General features: G+C 41.6%; 1 protein-coding gene across 1 annotated transcript; it reads right to left on the bottom strand.

Moving 5' to 3' along the window:
- Positions 1-680: 680 nt before the first annotated feature.
- nsd3 (nuclear receptor binding SET domain protein 3) lies at positions 681-24,690 on the bottom strand. The gene is made up of 25 exons (XM_087849258.1): positions 24,442-24,690; positions 21,640-22,499; positions 18,607-18,855; positions 18,336-18,498; positions 18,080-18,234; positions 16,483-17,112; positions 16,243-16,408; positions 16,031-16,131; positions 15,548-15,593; positions 15,307-15,437; positions 14,440-14,565; positions 14,203-14,329; positions 13,910-14,110; positions 11,644-11,823; positions 10,845-10,991; positions 7,570-7,726; positions 5,309-5,511; positions 5,101-5,213; positions 4,858-5,004; positions 4,644-4,766; positions 3,989-4,105; positions 3,496-3,637; positions 3,277-3,383; positions 2,964-3,168; positions 681-2,013 (listed from the first exon to the last, which is right to left on the bottom strand). The coding sequence occupies exons 2-25, from the start codon at positions 22,453-22,455 to the stop codon at positions 1,748-1,750; spliced, it is 4,818 nt and encodes a 1,605-aa protein (XP_087705384.1). The 5' UTR covers positions 22,456-22,499; positions 24,442-24,690; the 3' UTR covers positions 681-1,747.
- Positions 24,691-24,979: the final 289 nt, after the last annotated feature.

Genomic DNA, 24,979 nt, shown 5'->3' with positions numbered 1-24,979 from the left:
TTCTCAAGCTGGAAAATGAAGAAGTGTCTCTGGAGGACACGGAGGACTTTTTTTTTTTTTGTTTTCTTTTTTTTTTTTTTTTGGACGAAGCTGGGTTGGCAGTCTTTCCTACTTGTGTGCCAAAGAAAAATGTAAAAGAAAACAAACAATAAAAGAAATTTGAAACAAAAATAAAATAAAATAAAAACAGCATTTAGGCCACTTTCCTCAGAAGAAACAAGCCACACCCAGCGCTCACCACGTTTCTGACCGAGAGGCAAAAAGTTACAACACAGTTTAACTTCCAATAATACAAGAAGAAGAGGTATCCATTTTGAAACACTTGTCATATGTTCTTTTAATATACATTTCTGTATACGTATGACCTAGCTAAGGTGAGTAGCAATGAGCCGCGTGAAAGTGCTTTTCAGAAAAAGTCTGGCAAAAAACCCCAAATCCCCGAAAACAAAAAAGCCGTCACAGTACGCCGAACCGAAACAACCGAAGTGGACTGCATCTGGGCAGTAGTAACTACAGCTAAAAACCCAAACTTAAGGCTTATTAACACTTCTTTAAGACAGCACCAGTGATCACAAGCTGGGCCCCTCCATCTACTTTGCAAATAACTAATTGGAGGAAACATGAAAACATAGGTTTAAAGAAAGAATTTAAAAAAAAAAAAGGATCTGTCTTGTTTTTTTTTTCAATTATTATTACAAAAAAAAAAGAAAAAAGAAAAAGCTTTTCCATCTTCCAAGAACAATCAGAGAGGTGAGGCTCCGCCCCCTCCTGATCTTTTTAGTATCTTACAATATTGTGAGCCAATTATGTACACAATGGCGAGTGAGACTGGCAATATGAAAATCACAAGAACTTCTGAAATGTCATACCATTTCACTATATACCATTATATTTCACCTTAATAGGACTATTTTCACAAGGAGGTCTGCGTAATGTTCAACACCTAAACAAACATAATACACCACTCACTGAGATGAAGTGAGAGAATCTGTCTGTAAACATTAACAAACATAGATACTGTATATAATTATATTTATCTATACCCATAAGCATATTAAAACCATGTTTAAGGAAGGTTGGAATGTAGTGTGGTCCAGGAAAAAAAAAAATTGCACGAAATTGGTCATTTCCCCGCCGCTCCTTTTCTCTAACAGATAAAGAGGATGACAGATCACGAGAAAAGCTGGCTCGTCTCCATCCTAAAGCCACCCTGTGTGTGAGACCACAGCTTACAGCAGGTAAACAAGGAGAGGAGCAGCTTGGTGGTGATGGAGAGCTTCAGCTCCCACATCCTTTTCCTCCTCTCTGCCCCTTCCTCCACCTCACTCAGTGAGTTCTTCAAAGTGCCAGGAACTGGAGACGTGACGACGCTTACACTGCTTTAAAAAGAAAAGAAAAGAAAAGAAAAGAAAGAAAGAAAAAATAGCAGTAAAAATTTAAAAACAACATAATGAGGTGGTGGCCTGGGCCCTCCAGTGGGCGCAGGCGAGCTGCAGAGAGTGTAAGTAGTGGTGTTTTATGGCAAGACAGGAGGGAAAACGGTGCCTGATGATTTCTGGTCACTTCTCCTACTGTCGCCACAAAACAGCATCAAGGTGTTCGTCAGCGTGTCTCAGCTCTGAGTTGCGGCCATCGCATGTGTCAAAAAAAAAAGAAAAAAGCACTGTATTCCCTGTTGTAGTGCACTGCTTAGGATCAGAGGTGGATTGGAGCACACTTTGCAGGGAATGAGGTATTAAGGGTTTTATCACTCCGTGGCCGGCTGGCCTGACTCCGGCTCCTCTTTGACTCTGACGGGGCTCTGAGCGGAGCGCCGCTGCTGGGTGGAGCTGGATTTGGCCCCCAGGGGACTGAGCGGGTTGTGGCTGGAACAACAGAGGCGGTCGTCCAGGGAGGAGGTGGTGAGCGCCCCCGCCTCATGATCCCGGCAGAAGGAGCGAGGGCAGAAGTCACAGAGAGACGAGGCCGGGTTGCTGCAAACGCTGCAGTCATGCCACGGGCATTCCCACCGCCCTGGAGACAGGAAATGGGTTAATTACAGACGCTAGCAGAGCGCCAAACAGGAGTACTTATTTGCATCAAGTCAGAGAACTGAAAAAGGAGATTATTTAAAAATAAATATCACATATAGCCCACCAGACTTGAAATGTCAATCACAACTCTGATCATCACACTTCGTGTTTTCTTTGATTGGGAAAACTGGTGTAAAGCATGTGAACCAGATTACAAATGAGTATGTGCTGATCTTTGATATAGGCCCAGGACGAGCCTTCCACCAACCTGTTAACTGTCACACTGCTGAGAGATCGTCATCTAGACACTAATTCAGCACAGAAGTCAAAACAGACGGATAAAGATAAAAAGTGTCCAATCAGTGTAACATCTACCTCCACCGAGTATTTTTTATATTTTCCATTACATTTCTGATAAAAACAAAAGCTTTAAAAATAAATGGAGTGGATGTCTCTCCCTGCCTCCTTCAGACACTTCTGCATCCGTGTCCCAGCTACAAATCCAAAATGGAAAGCTCACTGTGATGCATAAGGACAGCATACAGGGGTGGATGGGAACAGTGACATAAATGCTGTGCTTTCCACCACCTGTGTCATTTTCCTGCTGTGCTGATTTTTTATGTCGTGGAGTGAACTGATTTTTGAGGACAGGAGTTTCCAACCTCAAAAATAGATCCCAAACAAAAACTTGAGCTGTCAATGAGATGATTTACAGAACAGGAAATTCTTCTAATATCCTGTCCTAATACATCTGCTTTAATTTCTGGTACATTACTGATAACTTAGTATTATAGAGAAGGTTTGAAAGTACAGACAGCCAATTTAAAAAAAAAAAAAAAAAAGACAAAAAAAAAACAAAACCTGGAAAACTGCAAGAAACTGACCTGCAGAAACGTTTCAGGAGCAACACAAACTAAACAAAAGGATGCAGAAAGTCATTCCTGTCGTTACCGTATGGCGGTTTGGTGAGGTTGAGACACAGCAGGTGATACGCTTTTGGGCAGTCCTTCCTGTCACACATCACCAGCTCTCCTCCTTTTCCGCAGCAGAAGCAAAAGTACTCGTGTGTGTGTTTGCCCTCTGGCCGCAGTTTCCGCTTCTTCTGCTTCATCTTTGCATTCCTGGCCTTTTCCTCTTTCTCCGTCACTGCAGCACTCTGCAGGAAATGTGATAAAACAAGAAAGAGGTATCAAACACAGGTTCCAAACTTGGCTGGTCCTTCTTAGGTACTCTGAATCTTTATGGGGATGACAAACATCCTCACCGATGGCTGGACCCCAAGGAATCCAGAGCAGTTGTCAGATCCACAGTGACACGACGTTCTCCTGTTGCCCACACAGTGCAGATTGTAGTTAAACGTCAGCTCTGTGCCTGCAGGGACACCAGGGAGAAGAGCAACATTAAATGGGAATCATTTAACTTGCTTTCAGTACATTTAATATACATGAAGGAAAATGTGTGTCAGCGCTGCAGATTAACTCACCAGCCTCGATGTCACAAAGGGCAAAGATTCCAATACGAACGTCGCCGTTTACCGTCCACTTCTGGGTTTCGCAGTTTGGGCTGCAGCTGTGGTTAATAAACCGAGACGAGTTTCCTTTTGGGCCAGCGTCGATGACACGATCCTACCGGGAAGACGTGAGTATTAAGACACCAGAGTTTAGGAAATGTTCTTCTGTGGACGACTTATGTATCAGGGATGTTATGTGAACTGACCCCAAATCGGACAAGGAAATGAATGGATGAACAAATAAATGGGACAGTCAAGGACTGAAAAATTAAATCAATGAAGAAGTGAAAAATAAATAAATTTAAGATCACTGAAAACTATGTTGGAGTCTTTTGGGGGTGTTTCTAATGGATTATCTGACTAATATTACAACTTGTTGTATGTTACCTATTGTTACCTGTTGTATGTTACCTATTGTTGTTAGCATTGTGTAGCCTGAGTGTCCAGTAAACATCACAGATGTTACCTTGGTGAGGGTGAGCATGTAGAAGTTGGTCACATGATTTTCATGGGCACGTTTGATTCGCTGCTGGCACTCTTCTGAGTCTATCACCTCTCCCACATACTCGGCCACAAAGTCACCCTGCAGGAAACAACAAACACATTTATATTGTTTTGGGTATTACACAGACACACACATAAAAATTACTTATTGCTAGGAAGCAGACTGACAACAAATAACAAACACACATATGAGAACCACTGATTTGCTGAACTTTTACACTCTTGCCTGGCAGATGAAACTGATGTCTAAGTTTAAATACATACACCCACGGAAAGATTTTTGAATTTACATATCTAGAAACTGCTACTGCACTCAGATGTTTTTGTTTGTATGCAGAAGAAGATACTTATAGCATAAATGAACATATGTTAACAAATATCACAGACACTGGGGCGTTTAAAAGCTTTTCTGCAGGGTAGGCAGCTTGGAAGATTAATAAGAAGAGCTTTTATTGTAATCTATTCAGTTTTTTTATTTTTCAGTATTTTTCTGTGTTTAATTTGATTGTTAAACTAGTTTAGATTGGTTTATTTAACATTTCAGCTTGTAGCAAATACAAATCAGATGTGCTGATGCTCTTTAGATGAAAGGTCTGCATTTTAAGTGCAGCGCCCACCTTCTTCAGTGCCTGGTTTGTCCTGAGGCCCCAGCCACACCCTTCCGTCTTTATCACTTCTGTTTCTGCATACAGCCGTTTGGAGAAACACTGATTCTCACAGCTGTCTCCTGCAGGGCACACCTGATCACAGGAGCACAACCACAGAAAGTTAAAAGTTAGATTTTATTATCTGAATCACAAATGACATAAAAACCCAAAGATGCACGCAGACCTGTGGGTGACACTCATACTGCAGCATGCGGTTGAGACACTGGGACTCCAGGCTGCAGGGATGCTCGTCTGCTGGCTTGCAGTTGCATCGCTGAATTTCTGACAAGTCGGCTACGTGCACCTGAACTTTCCCCACAGGCTTGTTGGACTGACAGGAAAATACAGCAGCCACAGAATTAGTAACAACCCTGAAGACTTGACAATCAAAACTTATAACCACCTTTTGGTCTTTCCATCTGCTCACCTTGATGAACTTGTAGGGTGGTGGTTTGCGAGAATTGCGGTCCTGTTTTAGAGCCTCCCTGCTCTCCCTCTGCGCCTTAAGCTCCTGAAAGCGCCGGGCTGCTTCTTCCAGAGCTAAAAGATGAATAGCGACTCAGAAAATCATCTTTTCTTTTGGCTTGAAGTGAAATCACAACAGATTAGAAGGAAGGATTTTAGGAATATGTTACCTTTCTTGAAGGTTTTGTTAATATTGATCTGTCCTGTGACAAAGTTCTTGTCATTCTCCACGTATGGGAAGACGCGGCCTTGGTTGATCCAGTAGTAGTCATGGGAGCCAAAGAAGAAAACCGGGAAGTCACCAATATCGTGCCGAAGACTCTGAATGTTTGATGGCACCAGACGAGGGTTGCAGATCTCTGCAGGCCACCACCTGGCAGGCAAGGGACATTATTAGAAAATCAAGGGCAAAAGTGAATAAGAATAAAAATACCTATAGGCCACAGAAGCCTGTGATATTATGAAATTCCACAATCTAAATTTACAGATAAATCCACGATGCAGCGAGTCCTCGAAAAGGTGAACCATGAGTTAGAGAGGAAATACTGTATTTATTTGTTTCTGCCTAGAAATGTTGTTTTTTTTAATCAAATTCAGAGCTGTTCATCAACAGATTAATAATTATCTGCGTGCACACCTTTAATCTGCCAGAAGATTCTAAACTGTGAGACAAATATTGAGCCTGACTGACAGTCAGTGTGAGAGCGAAAAGCGCTGCTCTTGGTGTTTCCTGAATACCTGCATTTATATTATCACATCCTGTTTCCCCATGAGGTGTGAAAACAATGTGCTACACCGAGTTTAAACAGACCAAGACCAACAATCTGCATGCACGCACTCCCCTGTAATGTTTGCGGTTCTCAGGCTCATATTAGATTTCTTCCTGCTGAAGACGCAAGTAAAAAAACAGATCGTTTAAACCACTGACAGCTCAGCTAAATAAAATAGTCTAGTTACGAGATCCTCTATGATGGGGTGGGATATATTAGGCAGCTGGTTAACAGTCTATTCTTAAAACGTATGTGTTAGAAGCTGAAAAAATAGCTTGTGTGTCTCTCAAAGATTTAAGAGACAAACTGCGATGCATGTCTTGTTTTGCGTTGCCAGTACACAGCATTTACCAACAGAGGCCCATGGGAATACAAGCAGAGAACTGAGATTACTGTCTCTGATAACACTGAGGAATAAAGGCTGTCCTGTGTAGCTGATCTGCCGGATGAGCTACTGTAGCACAAATAAGTGAAACTCTTAATGGTGGCCATGACAGACTGATGAATAAAACAGTCAGCACTCTAAATACACCTTTATCTTTAAATGCTAGCTTTAAGCACAAGCAGTGGTCATGTGAGCATCAAAAATGGATCACTGGCTGTCTAGTCTGATGAATCACGTCTTCTTTACGTCATGTGAACGGCTGGGTGAGTGTGTGTTGTTTACCTGGGGAAGAAATGGTAAATGGCCTGTATTCGTATAGCGCTTTACACACCCAGTCATCCACCCATTCACACACACATTCACACACTGGTGATGGCAAGCTACATTGTAGCCACAGCCACCCTGGGGCGCACTGACATGGCAGTTAGGATGCACTATGGAAAGAATAACAGCTGACAGAGACAGTGTGATGCTCCTATCAGTGTTTTTTGTATTCATGTGATGACATGGAACAAACACTGTTGCATGACCAGATACATAACTTCATTGCAGGCATTCACTCTGATGGTGTTTTCTAGCAGGAATGGAGAATGATTGATGATGATTTCTTTTGTCTTCTGCTCAGTTTAATTTTAGTGTCTTTTATTTTAACCTTTTATTATGAATACTGGCTTTTGTAAAGGACTTTGTAACTCTTGAGAGGAAAAAGTGCTAAATAAACAAATATTGCTTGGGTCTCCAAAGTCTCTAAATCCTCATTCTGACTGAGCAGCAACTTCTGCAACTTGAAGGACTTACAGGATCTTCTGCTAACGTCATGGTACCCGATACTAAAGGAAACATTCAGTGGATTCTATGCCTTGATGCGTCAGACATGTGTTGGCAGCACTAGGGGGACATAAACGGTATTAGGAAGGTGGTTTTAATATTGTGGCTGATTGTTGGTCTTAATTTTTTTTAAGGCTCTGGACAAAAGAACATTTCAGCTTCTGTGGCAGATTTAAATTATCAAGACTAGAAGGATTATTAAAAGAAAGGAAACAGTATTGGTGGTCATTACTGGGTTTCTGGACAACAGCGGAGGTCTACGACACAGAAGACTGTACGTGTAATCAACTTTCTGTGGGTTTTTTTTTGTGTGTTTTTTTTAAATAGGATTAAAAGGTAGAAATCATGCACTGAAATCTAAACTATCACTATCTTATCCTTTAAATGCATCCATACCACAAAGTGACAGCTGCATAACCCTCAGCTGTCCCCAATCTGTGCTTCCTACCTGTAGTTGCCTAGTTTGACCCAGACAATTTGTTTGTAGTGAGGTTTCTTCCCCGCCCTGCAATCGCTGCAGGACCACGACCCCTCCGGCATCTCCATCTCCAGACACTCCGGGTGGAAGGAAGCTGGGCATGAGTCGCAGCACAGCAACTTGCCTCCTACATTTGTATGGATGTATACATGTGTGTGTTTGCGTATGTGTGTGTGCATGTGTGTTTGCATGTGTGTTTGTATGTGTGTGTGTGTGTGTGTGCGTGTGTGTGTGCATGCGTTGTGGGGAGGGGGTGGGTATGCAAAGAGAGGAGGAGTGCATGATTAGGTGATGCACCTTAACACCTGGTCAAACTCTGAATCTCATTTGCAGACAAGCCTATTAACTAAAAGTACAACTAATACAAAGTCTATAAATACAGAATACAATTGTGGTTTTCTAGCATCTAATGTGAGTTAAAACAGTGTTCTTTAGGAAGACATTCCTACCACAATAACATCTGGCTATTAATATAAATGAAAAACTAAGGCTAGAACCTTCTGGCCTGAGTGAAGCCTCCTGTAACAGCCTGACTGCATGAATGAAATGATTGGAAACCCTGCATGGGTTTCCTGGTTTGGGTATAGCATTTTATAGCAGCGGTTACAGCATGTCTGGCAATCAGATTCAGAGCACTGTACCAAGACCAGTCTTATGGGAAATACATGCGGCAGCACCGGAATAAAAATCAGCCAGCAGGTTAACAATGAATCAGGGTTATACTCAAATAACAAAGTACTGGCAAAAAGCCGGCATGCAGTCCAGCTCATAAAGCAAACTTTTTCCATCACACATATCACATTCTGCACAGACCAGCTTGCATGGAATCAAATCTTTACAGTATTTCCATTTCCAAAATGTATTTAAAAAAAATTCAATATCAGAATTATAATTTTTAAAAAAGAAGAAAAAAACCCTGTAATTTAACCTCCATCATATGGAAACAATTCTTTGCTTAATTGTCCTAAATGATTAGGATTATATTCCATCCAAGGCAGGTCAAAGCTCAAAAACATGAGGGGAGCCAAAATGTCATACTGTTTTAAATTTTCAGTCAAAAACAAACTTAGTTGCAGTTGCCATAAAAGAGGTGACGCCGGACGAGGTCTTTCAAATCAAAACCAAGCCCAGAGTGCTGAAGCAGAGAAGCAATGCGCCTCCAGCAGCGAGAAGCTCCACAAACCACAGAGAGAACCTGAACCAACCCAGAGCGTCCGTCCCTGCATTGGGACTTCATACATCCACGCTGCAGGTCTAAGGACCCATTTTATTTTACCAGCAGATAAACTGATTTATTTTCTTTATAACCGACTATTTTAGCAAAGAAGTTTGTAGATTGGTTGCTGATGCGCAACCAATTTTACGATGGGCCTCATGCAAGAACCACTCATACAAACAAAGCAGACCTACGATAAATAAGAACTTTTCACGTTCAACAGGATGAGTGAACAAAATTCATGAGCTGTTCAGATCAGTTGTGTTATAAAGAGATTTTTCCACATTAGTCTGACTTTTAGCTTTGCACTGATCATCCTTTATTCCAGCGGTCCCCACCCCCCGGGCCCTGGACCGGTACCGGTCCATCACTCGTTTAGTACCGGGCCGCGAGAGTTGAGGCTCAGGTGTGAAATGTATGGATTTCAGGGTTTTTATCGGTTTTCAGTGTTATTTTGTTATCGTTTTTATCGTTAACTCGGTTTTCCTGGGTCTTTTCACGTGAGTTATGAATAAATCTTCTTTTTTTCGGTACCGGTACTAGTTTTATTTTGTTGTATTTATCCGCGACACCTTAAAGGCCTGTCCGTGAAAATATTGTCGGGCATAAACCGGTCCATGGCGAAAAAAGGTTGGGGACCGCTGCTTTATTCCGTAATTGACTTAAATTAAGACGAATAACCAAATACCTCTCATCCTGCTGAACAGTATCCGTGTTTGTGACACTGGTTCCTCTTCATTGCTTCCCATCGTAACTTTGCAGAGAGAATTTGTCGCCTCTAACTTCATGCCAAATTATTCCCTCTTATACATGTAGAGTACTGTACGAAGGTTTAAAGGCATTTCAATGTTTAGGTTCTTATCTTTCAAATAGTACCAGGGTGTCAGGGAACGGTCTGCTTAGCCAAACTCACATCATAGATGCCCAAATATTCAGCCAAAGTCATAAAGCTATAAAGAAGTATCTTTAGCATCAAAAAGAAAACATCCTGACACCTTAGAGTCGGTCTTGGAAAGTCTGCAAGGTTTCATTTACTCTGGAAAACACTTCTTTTTGACTCTGAGAACAATCATAATTTACAAAACAACATTCATGTTTTATTCAATATGACCCCAAAGAAGTCAATGAGCCAGTAAAGTCATGAACGCGTTTACTTTGATACAACCAGAAGTGTCTTTGCAAACATAGGAGCTGCTCTCTGATGACCATTACCACAGAAGACATGTTTGGCTTTACTTTTCAGACCCAGAAGCTACGTCCATCTTTTATAGAGTCTATCGTAATAACATACTTAGGCAGATGAGACGTGTTATTTCAGTTATGTCGCCATCTCTTTTAATTTTGTTAAGGAACAAGCACAAATGTATCTTTTTCATATCTTTAATATGAATACGTAGCCATGAGGCCTAGTTGTATAGTACAGTGACAATATCCACGGATTGATTGCCTAAAATATTACAAATGTTGCATAAATGAATAAATTCAATCTAAATAATTGCACACCAAACTCCAGCGAGTCGGTAATTCCTCACTCCAGGTTCATCAGTTAAAGAATCGCCTTTTTTGTCCTATTATTATATACAAGAGCATAATTTCTGCCTAATCTACTGCGCTATTATTGTGTGGCAATGAGTCAGCAGTACACAGCTAAACAGAATTGATGTACACTTGTGCCTTTCTAAATGTAATATCTTTGAAAGACCAATTTTACAATAATTTTACTTTTGTGACTCTGGCTTCTCATATGCAACCCTTCAATGAGAGGCTTGGGATGAGAGCACAAGACTTAATTCTTGCATGAGGCCCACTGTTGTTTTGTTAATGTGTTAGGGAACTTGGCTGAAGTTACTCTGCGTCACTCTGCGTTAAAATTAACTGCATGTGTAGTCAGTTAATTAACTTTGCACCTCAAGGCTTTGAAATGAAAGATGTGTACAAAAAGGGAGGGAGGGGGGGTCAGAATGGGAGCAGGCACAACACAAACACAGACCAGTGGGACAAAGGAGAAAGAGAAAAACTGTTCAGTTACCTTTCCCAACATTCTTTTTGGTAGCTGACGAAGGAGAGGGAATCATAGGTAATTTCAACTCAGCACGATTTGACTCAGTCAGAAGGTAGTGGGACTTATAGGCATATGAACTTAATATGGTGTCAGTAAGGTCTTGCACTAACAGCCCTACACAAGACACACAGGAAGAGACGGGGGTGAGCCGCAGTCAAACTCGAAAATTACCCAAAGTTTACAAAAAGAGAAAGAACAAACACGCGTGCACAGCCACACAAACACACATACTCACACACAGTTGTAACACGCACAAAAAACAAAAAGTAAAACAAAGTTGGTCCCAACAGAAAGAGGCCAGACAGTGCACTCAACTTGAAGTTAAATGTGAGGCTTAAACGAGCTAAAAGTCACAAAGAAAAAAGGATGTTTGCTTTCATCGGCACTCAGGACAGACGTGGTTCTTTTAAGTGGAGTGCAGTGTAACAGCCCGAGTCGTTCATAGTATTAGTATCGTGATGGAAAACAGACACAGCACTGCTATCCATGAACAACAAAGCCAAACGTGAAACGTGTAATATTAAAGATACCTAAATGAGATGTTACTGCGTCAAAAAGAGGTTAAAAGTGTATATAAAACAAACAAACAAACAAAAAGATGACAATATGAGATGATGCAGGCAAGAAGAATCGATCTTGGATTTCGCCACAAGATTCAAATCGTCTGGTGTAATTAAGAACTGCTTGTGTCTGCAGCATGGGGCGAGGGGGAACGTCACTCCTTTGGCTCGGGGGTTTGTCGGTGTGTACGGTGGGGAAAGCTTACCTCGGGCACACAGGAAGCACCATCCCACGTTGACGGGGGAGGTGAGGAGGCCGTTCTTCTTGGCGCTGCCGTGGTTGCTGCAGATCATGATGTGGTGAGTAAGGATGACACTGCCTGCTGCCACGCAGCTGTCGCTGGTGTGATAGGCCAACGGACAGCGGATGCAACGAATCAGACGACCTGGAGGGGAAACAGACGAGAGATAGAGCAGATTTTACCACAATCATGGTATAAATTTGCCTTTATGTCTTTGGCCCTGTGACGTTCTCCAAGAAGGTCAAGGAAAAATGATTAGGTAGGAGGTAATCATTCTGGAGTATTCAACTGTACTCTAGGGCTGCTAAAAATAAATACATAAAAAAAAGTAAAAAACTAAAAGAGGTGCACATGGTCTGGGTCTTTATGACCAGGGTGCAGACAGAGGCCCTCAAGCCATCCTGAAGACATGCACTGTAGTCACGCGAAGACACTGCTGGAAGTAGACAGGATGAGGGGTCCTTGTAGATCTGAGATGCAGGAAGCGGCAACTGTTGTGTTTTATGCAGATTACCTTCTTTTCGTGATCATTAAAAAACAAAAATGGAAGTATAATTGCAATCCAATTAATGACTCAGCCTAACAACACAGCTCTGCTCACTTCTTTTTACTGCTGAGATTCTATTAAAAACAAATAGGTCATATTCCTTTAATGGGCTCCAGCTGTAATTAAAGGAAAGCAAAAGGAAAAACACAACCGACTACAGAGACTTGAGCTCTAAGTTATTGAAATCTATCTTCACAGTACTTAAACAACAAATCAGAATCTGACAATAAATTTTCAATAGGGCACAAGAAAACCTGGAGATTTGTGCAGTATTTACTCAGGTTAAAAAGGAAAAAAAGCTCAGAGGGGAAATGTGACTTTTCAACATCTAAAATAGAACAAAGTATTACAAAAACGCAAAAGATCACAAGTCAAAAAGATTGAGAGTCACTGCTTTGGGCTGTGTAGACATATACTGAACAAAACAACACGAGTTTCTCCTGCTGGGACTGGATTTAAAATAAGTTCTTCATAAAAAGTTTTCTCCACTGTATTATAAAGACTGATGGCCTGCTGTGCCTAAGCACTATTGATTTGTATTTATTTATTTTAAACAAAAGCTTCAACTATTTGCAAATGTAACTTTTTGGATACAACTACTCTCATTAACATTTTCACATAAAAAAATATAGATATTAAAAGTGGATTAAAGAACCAGAGAAACATGACTTGAGAAAAATCCAGTAAAGTAACAACTTAAAACGATTTGACTCCTATCAAAGTTGCACAGGTCCTCACCTGCCCATTCTCCTGCATCCATTTACACTCATAATGATCTTAGGTAAGTGAAAAGAAATCAGTGTTATTTGATTTTTCTTTGAATCATAAAGTTTTTTCCCCATTTGTATACAAACTGAAAATTATTCTTTCAGTCCTTTTCAAAGCAAATTCATGCAAAACCAGAGCAGTGTCCGGTAGGTGTTAGGCATGTTTTTTTTTCCTTTCCAGCCTTTCCTCTCTTCCCACTTGGATGACTTTCATGTCTGATGGCAAAGGTATAAATCAGTTCATTTTCCTAAGGGTTTCCCTGACATACTGGGATTGTTGTGGAGGGCTGCAACAACACAATTATAAAGAGATAAAATTAAAACGGAGCAGAATTGAGTTCCACTTATTATTACAGTCTTCCACTACAGTCCCAGTTTCTCATGTGGCCCCTTGGGAAAATGAACCACCCACCCCTGGTAGAAATCATAGTTGTCGATATCACTTTTATCACCTCTGCATCGAAGCGCATCTTTTCTCATTTGCAGATATTTCCTGCAGGATAATGTACGATCACCTAAAGACCTTTCCAGGAGCAAGCCAGTTTACTTTCGCCGGTGCTCGACAGTCTCCAGGTACTTCTCACCAAACAGAGCAATTTAACTTTGAGATGAAGAGGATGTTTGTGCCAAGGCTGTCACCAAGTATTCTTCATTAAATCTGGCACAAGTTCTCCCACACTCTGTTTTCTCTGAAGAAGACACTCCTATTTACTTCTAATGCATTTAACTCTTACATATTTCAACAAAGAATCACAAGCTTGATTTCAATGTGAGCTTTGTTCTATTAGTCAGTCAGTATCATCACCTAAGGAGTCTAAACTCCATTTTAATCACCCTTTTTCTATCTATCACCAGCTCACACCCCTACAGACTCAACCATGAAATTACTAAAGATAAAAAAGGGAAGCTGTTCTACCTTTACTGGCTCGTTGTGGGTCTCTCTCCAGGCAGCAGGTTGAACAACTGTGCTGAGGGCAGCTGAAACCTCCACCTGGGCTGCTGGTGGCTCCCGGGAGTTTACGGACACAGTCCTCGTGATAGTAACAACCACATCCAGACACAGAGCAGCGCGTCACCTCCCTGCCCACTGTTTTACAGCTAAAACAAGGATGGTTCCCTAGAAAAGGAATGTCAGAGAACGTGCTGCAGAAAAGCGCCAAACACTGCAGATATGATGGTAAATATGTAGTTGTGTTTGAATTCACTCACCTGTTCTACATTCTGTGCAGCTAAATCTTCCTTCAGGTGGGGACGACAAACCGAGACACTCCATGTGAAACTGCTTGTTGCAGTCACCTTCACATACCATCAAACCATCTCCGTACACCTCGCAGATCTACACAAAAACACAGAGAGTGAGGCAGTTTAAAAATATACCACACAACTAATGCCTGTAAATGTTTAGAAGAAAGAGCAGAACTGAGGTGAATCATGAGCAACGCTGACCTGGCACACAGTGTCCCTCTTGCTGGTGCTGCTGTCCTGACGGGACAAGCCAGAGTCCACAGACTGAGTATCTGAAGCGTCTGCATCTGCTGCTGCTGGACTATCAAGACTCTTCCCAAATAAGCCCTGAAGCAGAGATGCACTGAATGTAAACCAGAGTGTTTAACCAATGCGTCGGGTGTGCAGACATTTTTTCTTATCTTACACTGGAACTTTGTGAATTGTATCCTCATCAAACCAAGCTGTTTAAGTTCCTTTACCCTACTTTTTCCTTTTTTGGCTGTACCTCGCAAACAGAAGCTTCTGCGCTCACAGTCAGAGCTGTGCACCTGAAATGACCAAATTAGGAATATCCACTCTCTACATATAAATCAAAGAGTAGGAAAAAACTGGCAAATGAGCAGCCCCAAGTCTGAGCTTGAGTTTGCAGGAATTACTTGTACGTGGACCATCATCATAACAATACATATATGACAGGAATGACAAAAAGAGTATCAACTGCTTCAAGTGTCTTCTTTTCTTCAGCAGCAGAGAAGCCAAAGAAGAATATGAAAACATGTAAATAATAAAAAAAAAAAGATCATCCTTAAGAAGGTGAAAGCTTAAGAAGTGCTCATTTCTGGTTTTAAAGGGTGCAATGTTGGGGTCTAAACAGGCCTATTGCTTACAGGAATAAAATAAATTAATGCAATAAGAGCAAAATGAATCAGAGATAATGAAAACATGACTGAGATCGAATTTTGCACTATGAACAGTAAACATCTCTGCATGCATGGCAATAATGTATGGATATTTAGCCTCTGGACCAATGGAGACAAATATTTTGTGTGCAGAAAAAAAGCCCTCGGTCATGTCATTCAAGGCTACCTGTGGGTCGTTGAGGCCTCTGGAGTCTGAATCAGACGTGTCTCTGTACTGAGATGAAGCCATTTCGACATCTGTTGATGCTCTGCTTCGCTTCTTCAGGGGCTTGCACGCATCTGAGATCTCACTAGCTCCTACACGATCACATGGAGGGGAAGAAGAGACAGAGTTTATCTTTCTACAAGTACAAAGAGCTTCCATGACAAATGATTTACAGCGTGTGTGGGATTGAATGATCGCTTACCTTTCTGTGAACCTGTCCTCAGCGTGGTCTCTGGAGCCATCTCAGCCTGCAAGGAGATTAAAAGTGCAGGTTCAGGTTATCTCATGTCTTCTTAGTTTGGATTCTAAGCGGTCTCATTCAATTTAATGAAACTATTCCTGCACAAAAATTCAGGAAAGTTTGCAAAACAAATCTGAATATAGCTCAACACATGCATACCTGGATTATTTTGGAAGACAGATACACAATTTCACAGTTCTCCTGCCAACTCCTGCGGTGTAGGAAAAATACAGCTGCCCAATGCTCTATCATATTACAAAATCCTTTTAGCAGCGTTTTAGCATCTGATAAGCTTTCAAACTGCTAAAGCTGTTACGTGAACAGAAGTGCTAGGCTCATATTTCAATTTTTACTTTATTATATTTTTATATTCTATAAAAATCTATAAAAAAAAGACAGGGAGAGAAAGGTATGGCATACTGATTCCCTGTGGAGGACTAATACCTGCTCTTTTTTGGTTTTCTTCTTAGGGACGAGATCGTTGCCTCTCTCTGACTCAGACCTGCTTCTGACACACCGCCGCTGAAGCTTCCTCTCTTGAGAACCTACAAAAACAAAACAAAACACTAAGCTGCATCTCTTTCTGACTTTGTCAATTTAATCCATAAAATTGAGAAATGCAACAGAAACACTCTGCATGTCTGTGTTTCGCCAACCTTGTGGACTGCTGTGGTGTGATCCCGGAGATGAGGTCTGCTGCAATCCTCCCTCTTCACTCCTCCGACTCGCTGGGGAATCTCTCCTCTCCTCTCCCTCGTCCTCTCCTTCATCCCCATCTTCCTCCTCCTCTGGACTGGGCTCAGGTTTAGCTCTGCTGTCCTGCTGAAATCAACATTTGGATATTAGCTTACAGGATGTTTCTGCTGTGCAAATCTTCTTCTGTCAGTTAGACCAACCTCAGGTGAGCAGTATCCCAGGTCGGGCTGCCTGCCTTCTCTCTCCACCCTCTCTTTCTTCTCTTCTTCTTTGTCCTTCTTTGGGGAGGCAGCTGCTTTTTTCTGGATAAGAGGCCAGTCACATTTTGTGATCTCCACATTCAGCCTCTTCATTGTGATAGAAAGAGGCAGCAGCTTCCTGGCAGCTGCCGTTTTCCACGTTTTGACCGGAGGCGGAGAGTCCTGCTGTGCTCGTGCATCACAGCTGGCATTCTGTTTCGGTGAGCTGGTCTTACGTTGGTCCCCCCTCTGGTTCTTATCTTCACTTGAGGCCTGGGAGTTTGCGTTGTCATCTGTGTTTGAAACACTACACTGTCTCCGTGGAAGCTGCCGTCGCGGAGGCTGCTCTCTATCTGGTGACTTTACATCTTGGTCCTCCTTCTTACTGATCGAGCTGCTTGAGCGCCGGCTTCGTTTCTCAGGTCTGATGTTGGGTTTCTTGCTGGGTGGGCCTTCAGTAGGGTCTGGGTCCACATAGATGAAGGTGTAGTTGTCAATTCGCTCCTGTCTCGTCATCAGAAAAGCATCCTCGGCGTGACCAACACCCACCTCCCACTGAGAACGTTCCCGCTGAGGGATAGGCTTCATTAGCTGATGAGGAAAAAAAAGAAAAGAAAGAAAACTCATGAACTTATAAATATGTACTAACCCTGGCATTCATGATTTTGGATGAACTGAAGGCTTTTCAGGGAGTTTTTAAGAACAATAATAATAATTTTAAAAAGTGTTCCACATACTACATACATGACTAAAAACAAAAGAAGAGGTGTGCGGATCCAATAATTGGTATTGATTCGATATTGGTCAAAGATAGTGGGTAACACATTGGGGAAAATATAATCAGATGTGCTCCATTAGCCAAAACTATGTGGTACAACCTCAGTTAACAGCATGCCATGAAGACAGATGTGACAAGTAACTGAGATTTAAAAATATCTGATTGGGTTAAACTGATATCTCGAGCTCAGACGTGTCTCCATGTAAATTTATTATTGGCTTAGCTGTGTAAGAGGGGAAAAAGACAGCATCAGCATGGGAGATGAAAAAGTGGCACTGAGAAATCCCCACTATAAACACTGATGTTACATAAAGCTGTCTTATAATCCCAGTGGGGATGGGATGTCTGATGATGATGTTATGTGAAGAAGACAGCTCAGAATATGCCTTCATCAAGAAAAGGGAAAAATCTTTAAAAAAAATTAGACTTCCTCATTATTCTTTCAAACTAAGTATCCCAATTTCCACCCACTCAACAAAATCAAACATTTTTAAATGTGTGCCGCTGCAGAAGTCTAAAGCCTGAGCTTTTAACTCGAAAGGGATTACTTGCACATACGATGACCTCATTACTTGAAATTTATTTTTAATATCTTTAATATGAGCATCCACCATTGTTACAGTGGCTGAAAATAAGGAAAAGCATAGCAGGTCCACTATATGGTTAATTCTGGTTAAAGATTTTTGAAACGATCATTTTAAAAGCCGAAAACAACAAAAATTCTGTTTAGACAGTTTGTTTTCTTTAAGTCTTAAAAATAAATCTCCCATCTGTGCATACTTTGTGTCTCTCTACAGGGTTTGTGGTTTTGCGAAGTGTCTCTGACTGAAGATCATCAAACTGTTGCTTCCCCTGGTACACGACTATCCTCTTCTCGTGGATCCACGCTCGCTCTGCGACACTGCCAAAGAACTGGACGTGATATTCCCTGTGACCTGCACGGCAGCAGAGGAAAGAAAACAAGTTGCGGCACTTCTGTGTTTACACGTTTACACACTTAAACACTTGAACAACAAAGATGTTTAAGGGATTTTACCTCTGGTGTTGATGCGAGTGTGGACCTTCATCTGTGGGTCTGAGGACACCATGCAGGGCCACCAGGGGTAGGTACCCACCTTGGACCACACCAGATCTCCTATTACAAACTCCTTACAGAAGCCTGTCTCCTGGATCACTGATGGATGATGGACCTTAGGAACCTAAACATGAACAAGTCACTGTTATGTTTTCAAAATGTTTACTACAAACCACAGCGGCTGATCTGCGACGACTTCAAACTGCTTTGGTGAGTGAACATGAGCTCTTGCCTTCGGCGTCTTTGGTTCGGTTTTAATAACGGTCTTCGGAGGCTTCTCTGTCTGCACCGGCGGTGCTTCTTTTGGCGGCGGCTGGACGTGGGTGTCCTCTGTCTGGCCTGTGGTACCTGGCTGTGTTTGGCTCGTGTCCAGGCTCTGTTCCTGAGCTTGCAGCAGCAGTCTTGCACTCTTTTTCCTCTTCTCCTTCTTCCTCTCATGTCTGCGCTGCGCCTGAGCGGCCTCGTTCTTCTGAGACTCTTTCTGAAGACGAGGAAATAAACAGAAAGAAGTCAGCTGCGATGAGACGGCAGTTCATTTTGTTGTGTTTTTATAAAAGAAACAACTCAGAATTTCCTCAGATGTCCGCTGCTTTAGGGATTTTGAAGAATAATTAAAAGTAAACTAAGATGTGCACGGTAATAATTCCATTAAAAAATAAATGGACTGATAAGATTTCCAATTAATACGCACAGTTATTTTTCCAAGGTGTCTTGGGATTTAAACAGGACAGTTTATGTTCATTTCCATCAGCATAATTTTATTCTTGGACTGCAGCAGAGTAGCTTTATGGTTAAAATAATCCTCATTTATCTAGTACTGAGCCTGGGTATACTCAGTTTATTTATCATCTGTCATTGGGGCTCTCTGTAAGTGAACTTCCTTCTGATTGGCTGCCCCTCATAAGCAAAAGCGACCTTCACACTGCCTGATAATGATATCCACTCCTTTCGAGATCATACGGAGTCAAGAGTTAAAAAATACCTTTACAAAATAGAGCATTTAGACCAGTCTAAGTGTGAGCTTTTGGCTTACAAGTATTTGTCAACACACACTGACATCAATGTCTGACAATGTCCATGACAACATGGAAAAAGGGAGAAAAGGGCATTTTTAAAGGACACAATGTCTTTAAAACGGGAAGATAATTGTGTTTATGCAAGTTTTTCCTTTACTGAGCAGAAGCGTAAGGTGCAGGAAAGCCAAAATGTAATGTAAAGTTCCACGCTGTATGTGGACTGGCCGAGCTTACGTGTTGGGCGACTGTCTAAAAAAGTACATGAGGCATCATTATTACAGTTTTTTAAGTTTTCGGCTTGCTTTTTCTTTCTGTTTGGTTTTGAGCATTTGTTTTCAATTCGGTACTATCCAAAATGAGTTTGCCTGTTTCACTTCAGTTTTTCATAATTTCCGTCTTTTTAACTGTTACAATAGGGGAGGACATGTTCAAATTACGCACCAAACTGACAAAGACTAATACCAAGGACATTTCCTGCGTATGATTTCCAAGTAGACAAGTTGTTAAACTTGGTTCTGTTTTTCTGAGGCCTAGTTTTTAAGCTTTATATAAGTTAACTAAAACTGCTTTTCCACACCCAGTTTTAGTTTAGCTTTAGTTAACTATTAACTGTTATAGTAGAAGACACACAATTAGTTTATGTAATAATTAAAATAATCATTAATTGACGTCCCCAGACTGAAGTTCTGAAGCAAATTAGTTTGCAGCACCTCTGAACTATGTTTCACACATCTTTCTCGGATTTAACACGGGATGCAGCGGTTCAGATTAAAGTCAGTGTGTGCTTTCTTCTCATGCACAAACCTTGACCAGCAAACCCTTTAGGTTTACTAATACGCACATTAATAAAAACATACAAAGTTAAAAGCAAGGTTTTAAAACAAACACACACAGCGAGTTTGTTAGTACAGCCATAAAGATTTGTGAAGAAACATGTGCTCATGTTAAAGAGGACTGCCAAACACGAGCAAATGTTAATAAAAACCTGACAATAAAACAATGTGAAAACTTCAGATGCTTGTTATATTTTGATAAAGTTTCTTTCTCTCCATTTTTTTTATTCCTGTGAGAAAAAACAATTTAAAGATTTTTAATTTAAAACAAAAGGAGCAATAACCGGTTAATTCTGTTCTTTGACAGGCTGAAACCAGCATTAGTTTAATATTTATCCTTAAGTTCCCTAAATAATTAAACTTGTGCTTTTTACTTGATCTTTACTCTTCCTAGAAAGAAAGAAAAAAAGAATGAAGAACTGTATGCAACACTGTGAACAAACTGAGCTGAGGGTCATCACTGTTATCTGGTATTCACATTAGCTGTGAACAGGATCTCTAATCGTTTTCGTTTTGATCCTCTAATTGATTACGTTGCTAATCATTTCAGCTCTAACATCAAGTAAGGAGTTTATTTTTAAACTTTATATAAATATAAAACATTAGTCCTTGTCTTTTTCAGAGAGACAGTACAGCAGATTGGCCGCAACCTCAACCAGAATCGTTCAAATCTGGTAAATTTTATTAAATCCTCTGGCAGTAGCTGACCAGAGCTAAATGATGATAGTATGTATGCATACATTATATAAAGACTGGAAAATGCACTTTCACCCCGTGACCTCCACTTGAACAGCTCTTGTTATCTTGCTATCCAAACTTTGATTAAATTAAAGAGGCTGATCCTGATAATGTGCAGCCTTTAAGCTTCTGGGGAGTTTTAAACTCATCAATAACCCACGTGTTGTCATTGATGGCCCATTCCTTCTACACTTAATCAATTCAGATGGTAAGTGTAATTCCAGCTGCACTGTCGTCTCTTGATTTTGTTGCTCATAGGCTTGGCTCTTGATCTTAGTCGAGAACACCCGGGTTGATTTTTGTACCTCAAAGTTTTCGTTTTCATAGGAACGGCTAACTATAGTCTAGTTTGCAGAAAAATTAGCTTAAACATTATAAATTTTGTAATTATTAATGCAATTTTTAAAAATACATTAAACTCTGGAGAACCAGAAGTTCTCCAGCTCTGTTCTACCACATGAAAAAAAATGTTTGAAGCAATTTTGAAAAGGAGATAGCAGTCAGATCATGCATCTTTTTCATTATATGAAATAATAATAAATTAAAAAAAAAAAAACCACTGTGCACATCTGTGCAGATTTCCACATTTCCACCTAATCTTCTGCACTAAAAAGCATCTTTGGAAGAATAAACAAAAAGGTAAAAAGAAATGTTGCCTAAAAGGCTGTTGGCAGTTACCTGCAGTTCTTGCAGCAGGTCTCCGCACAGCGCAGACTCGAACAGCTCTTTGCCGTTTTGATACGTCTTTATGATCTTCAGCTTGATCTCCGGTGAGCTGGTTTTCTTCAGGACCCCACCAGAAGCACTGGATGGGGCATGCGTGGGCTGAGACGAGGGGGTGTTGTCCACAAGTGAGGGGGGAGGACTGGACGAAGGCAGGTGTAACGGGGGAGGAGGGGGCAGGTTGTGAGTCATGATGTGAGGTGTCTGGTGTAGGTGATGCTGGGTGGGCAAGGGTGGCGGTGGAGGACTCTGCGGGTGTGAGTGGGTTTGTATGTGAGGTGGATTTGAGTGGATGTGGTGCGAATGGTGGTGGTGATGGGGATGATGATGATGGTGGTGGTGGAGGTGTGGGTGATGTGTGGACAGTGGGGGTGAAACGGGAGACAGAGGTCTTTCCTGGAGACCGGGACCTCTCAGGACGGTCCCCTCCACCGACACAAGGCCGTGGTCCCCGTAGCTCCGTATGGCCCCATAGCCATTAGCAGAGCCGTTGGGGAACTGCGAGTACATGGAGAATTTAGCCTGCGGTTCGTATATGCCCAAACCCGGCGGGTAGCCATTGGGGACCTGCGGTATGTCCTCCGAAGCCGATGGCGGGTACGGAAACTCTGCATCCAGGGCTGCATCGTAGGAGGGACCACCATCCTCACCCGGGTCACTGCCGGTGTCGCAGGTGCCTTCCTGTCTGATGTTGGCGGAGTCAATGAGCTGAGGGGGTTGCTGAATTGTATTTCCCATGATCCCTTGCATGAAAGAGAAGGAGAAATCCATTGTTGGGCTCCTGCATCCTTAACTGTCTTTTTCTTTGACTGGACCTGCCGACAGAGGTACACACAACTGAATGAACCGCAGGAAAGCTCAACAAGCACACAGCCAATAGTCACCAAGACCTTAGCTTCTATCCTTCAGGAATTATTAACAGATTATTTAACACAGAGCAACAGATTAACACTGCACACATCTGTGTTTCTGGGTTGGGCCTTTTTTTATTTAACTTTCTAGCAGTGTATTAAGCAAACTTGTTTGCAAATTAAAGCTTCACTCTGGAATCCCAAATTGTCACGCACTGACACTTGGTGTCACATCTGAACTCACGGTTACCGTTTTTAAGTCTCATTTTTCAATGTAAAAAGGCATATTTAAACCCAAACAATAATCCTTTCTCTAAATCGAACCAAGCAGATTTGGTGTCTGAAACTTATCAAACTGCAGCTGTAAATGAAGAGAAACTAAGAGCAAAGACAGAGTTACATCATCTGATTTTTTGGTTCCCACAATAAACACAGACTGTTTATTATTATACGAATAAAATAGCTAGAAAAACATCAGAATAACACAGTTTATTTTTTGTTTATGACCACTGATCTGGGCTTTGGTAAATCTATTTCTCGCTGCAGATAAACACACGGGACTGTCATAAGTTCTGGAAAGAAGTCAGCCTTATACCGAATTGGTTTGCCATGTATCAGCTGTTTTCTGGTTAAAATATCTAGAAATTTCTAGTTTAGTGTCTATTTTTCGTGTGAAACTTCTAACTCTGACTTGTAGAAACACACACCTCTCCTCCCTTACAAACTCAGGGTTAGCTGACCATTAACTGTCACTTCAGTGGCAGTTTCACCAGGCTCCTACTTCTCAAATCTGAGTTTTAGAGCAGCAGTTTGAATTATGTGGGATTTTTTTTTTTTAAACAGATGCACTGAGGAGATCTGCAGAATACTCATTATAATGATTACTATGATAAACTCACAGGGTGGTCTGAATTGCAGACCCCATAAATCCCCATATTATCATCACAAACTCGGGTCATCTTCGTAGTGTATACTGAGAGGTCGTGCAAGCTCCTGTTCACAAGCTTTAGGTGATTTTTATGTGTTTATTTTCCATCAACACAAACACATGGTGGCCTGCTTGCACAAAACAAAACAAAAGAGCAGCTACCAGAGGTGGGTTTGACCTCATGCACTGGACACTTTTAACCACCAGAGCTGATATAATTAATTAGGTTTAAAGTGTTGAGTGGATAATCTGCTCCTCTTGTTGCGGTTTAACTTGTTAGCAGCTTTGCGAAGGGTGAACAACGGTGATGTAAACATCCAAAAGATGTCATCCAGCGGTCACTAGTCTCCTATAAGGACTTGTAGTATAACTTGGGTGTATATATAGTGTGGCAGAGATCAATAGTTGGCTATAGATGTGTTATTTTATTCAAACATAACAAAAAAGACGGGTGCATGCATGGGCATAACAAGGTTTCAATGACTGATCTTACAGCTTCCTGCGATGTTAGCTTGAAGCTACCTGGCACCAAAGGCATCGAAACGGAAATACAGGAGCCGTTTAAACGGTTAAAAAGCGAGGCACACGACGGGGATGTGGCTGTTTGTCTTTCTGACACACTCGGGGACACATTTCCATTTATTAATGTTTTCTAATCCATCTAAGCGCACATGAAACAAGATGAAAGGAGGTGGAAGGGGAGGAGGGGGGGAGAAAGCTAATGTTGGGTAGGCTAACGCTAACGCTGCCAATATGGCTGCCTGGTACCCCTTTAAATCAAATTGTCTGCCGTGATTATACCTCCATCACTGACGGTTTGTGGGGGAAAAATGTGCCCGAAAGCAAGCTGGCTACGACTGAAAACGAGGAGATGCAGCATGCAGAGGCGGCCAACACTGAGCAGTAGCACCAGCAGCAGCACGGATTTTGATAGCGAGTCGAAAGATGCAGGAAAATACACAAAAAAAATGTCAATACCTTCAGCGTGTCCCATTCTAAACACATACACCAGCCAGCAATGCTTCCTCGTTTAATCTACAGGAGGAGGAGGAGGAGGAGAAGGAGGGGGGTACAAAAATAATAAAAAAATAATAATAATAATCCTGTGATGTTGGTAAAGCTCAGGCCTTTCCCTTTTCGTTTTAACGCAATTCTCCACAGAGAGGAGGAGGAGGAGGAGGACTCGATCTAGTCGCTGCCCAATCCCAACGCGGGGCTCTTCGTCAGTGTGAGGACCCGAAAACCTCAATCTGATCGCAACCCCCTTCCCGTCCTCTTCTTCAAAATAATCTCTAGCACCCTCTTCCTCTGGTTTAACAAAAGCGCTCTGCCCTTTTTTTCTTTTAAATTCTCGGTGGATCCAGCTCCTCAGCTCAGCGCCAAATTCACACTGATGCAGCCTGCAAGCAAGGGTCACCAGAGGCACCCCGGGAGCTGTAGTTTATATCTTACATTTGGTTAAACAGGAGAAAAAAGCACCTGAAATGCACGGAAATAAAGGAGGAAACGCATGGGG

This window comes from Neolamprologus brichardi, chromosome 12, assembly GCF_056152115.1.
Source record: "Neolamprologus brichardi isolate AB-2024 chromosome 12, ASM5615211v1, whole genome shotgun sequence".
In the NCBI taxonomy this organism is placed as follows: Eukaryota; Metazoa; Chordata; class Actinopteri; order Cichliformes; family Cichlidae; genus Neolamprologus; species Neolamprologus brichardi.
Note: the sequence above shows the minus strand (reverse complement) of the source record. Positions and strands in the feature narration are given on the sequence as shown.

What these genes read in the sequence shown, in the direction of transcription:
- nsd3 (XM_087849258.1), bottom strand. Translation starts at nt 22,455, where the DNA reads ATGGATTTCTCCTTCTCTTTCATGCAAGGGATCATGGGAAATACAATT. An exon ending in ACCTGCTGCAAGAACTGCAG is followed by an intron (nt 18,856 to 21,639) that starts GTAACTGCCAAC and finishes CCTCGTCTTCAG; the next exon opens with AAAGAGTCTCAGAAGAACGA. An exon ending in CCGAACCAAAGACGCCGAAG is followed by an intron (nt 18,499 to 18,606) that starts GCAAGAGCTCAT and finishes GTTCATGTTTAG; the next exon opens with GTTCCTAAGGTCCATCATCC.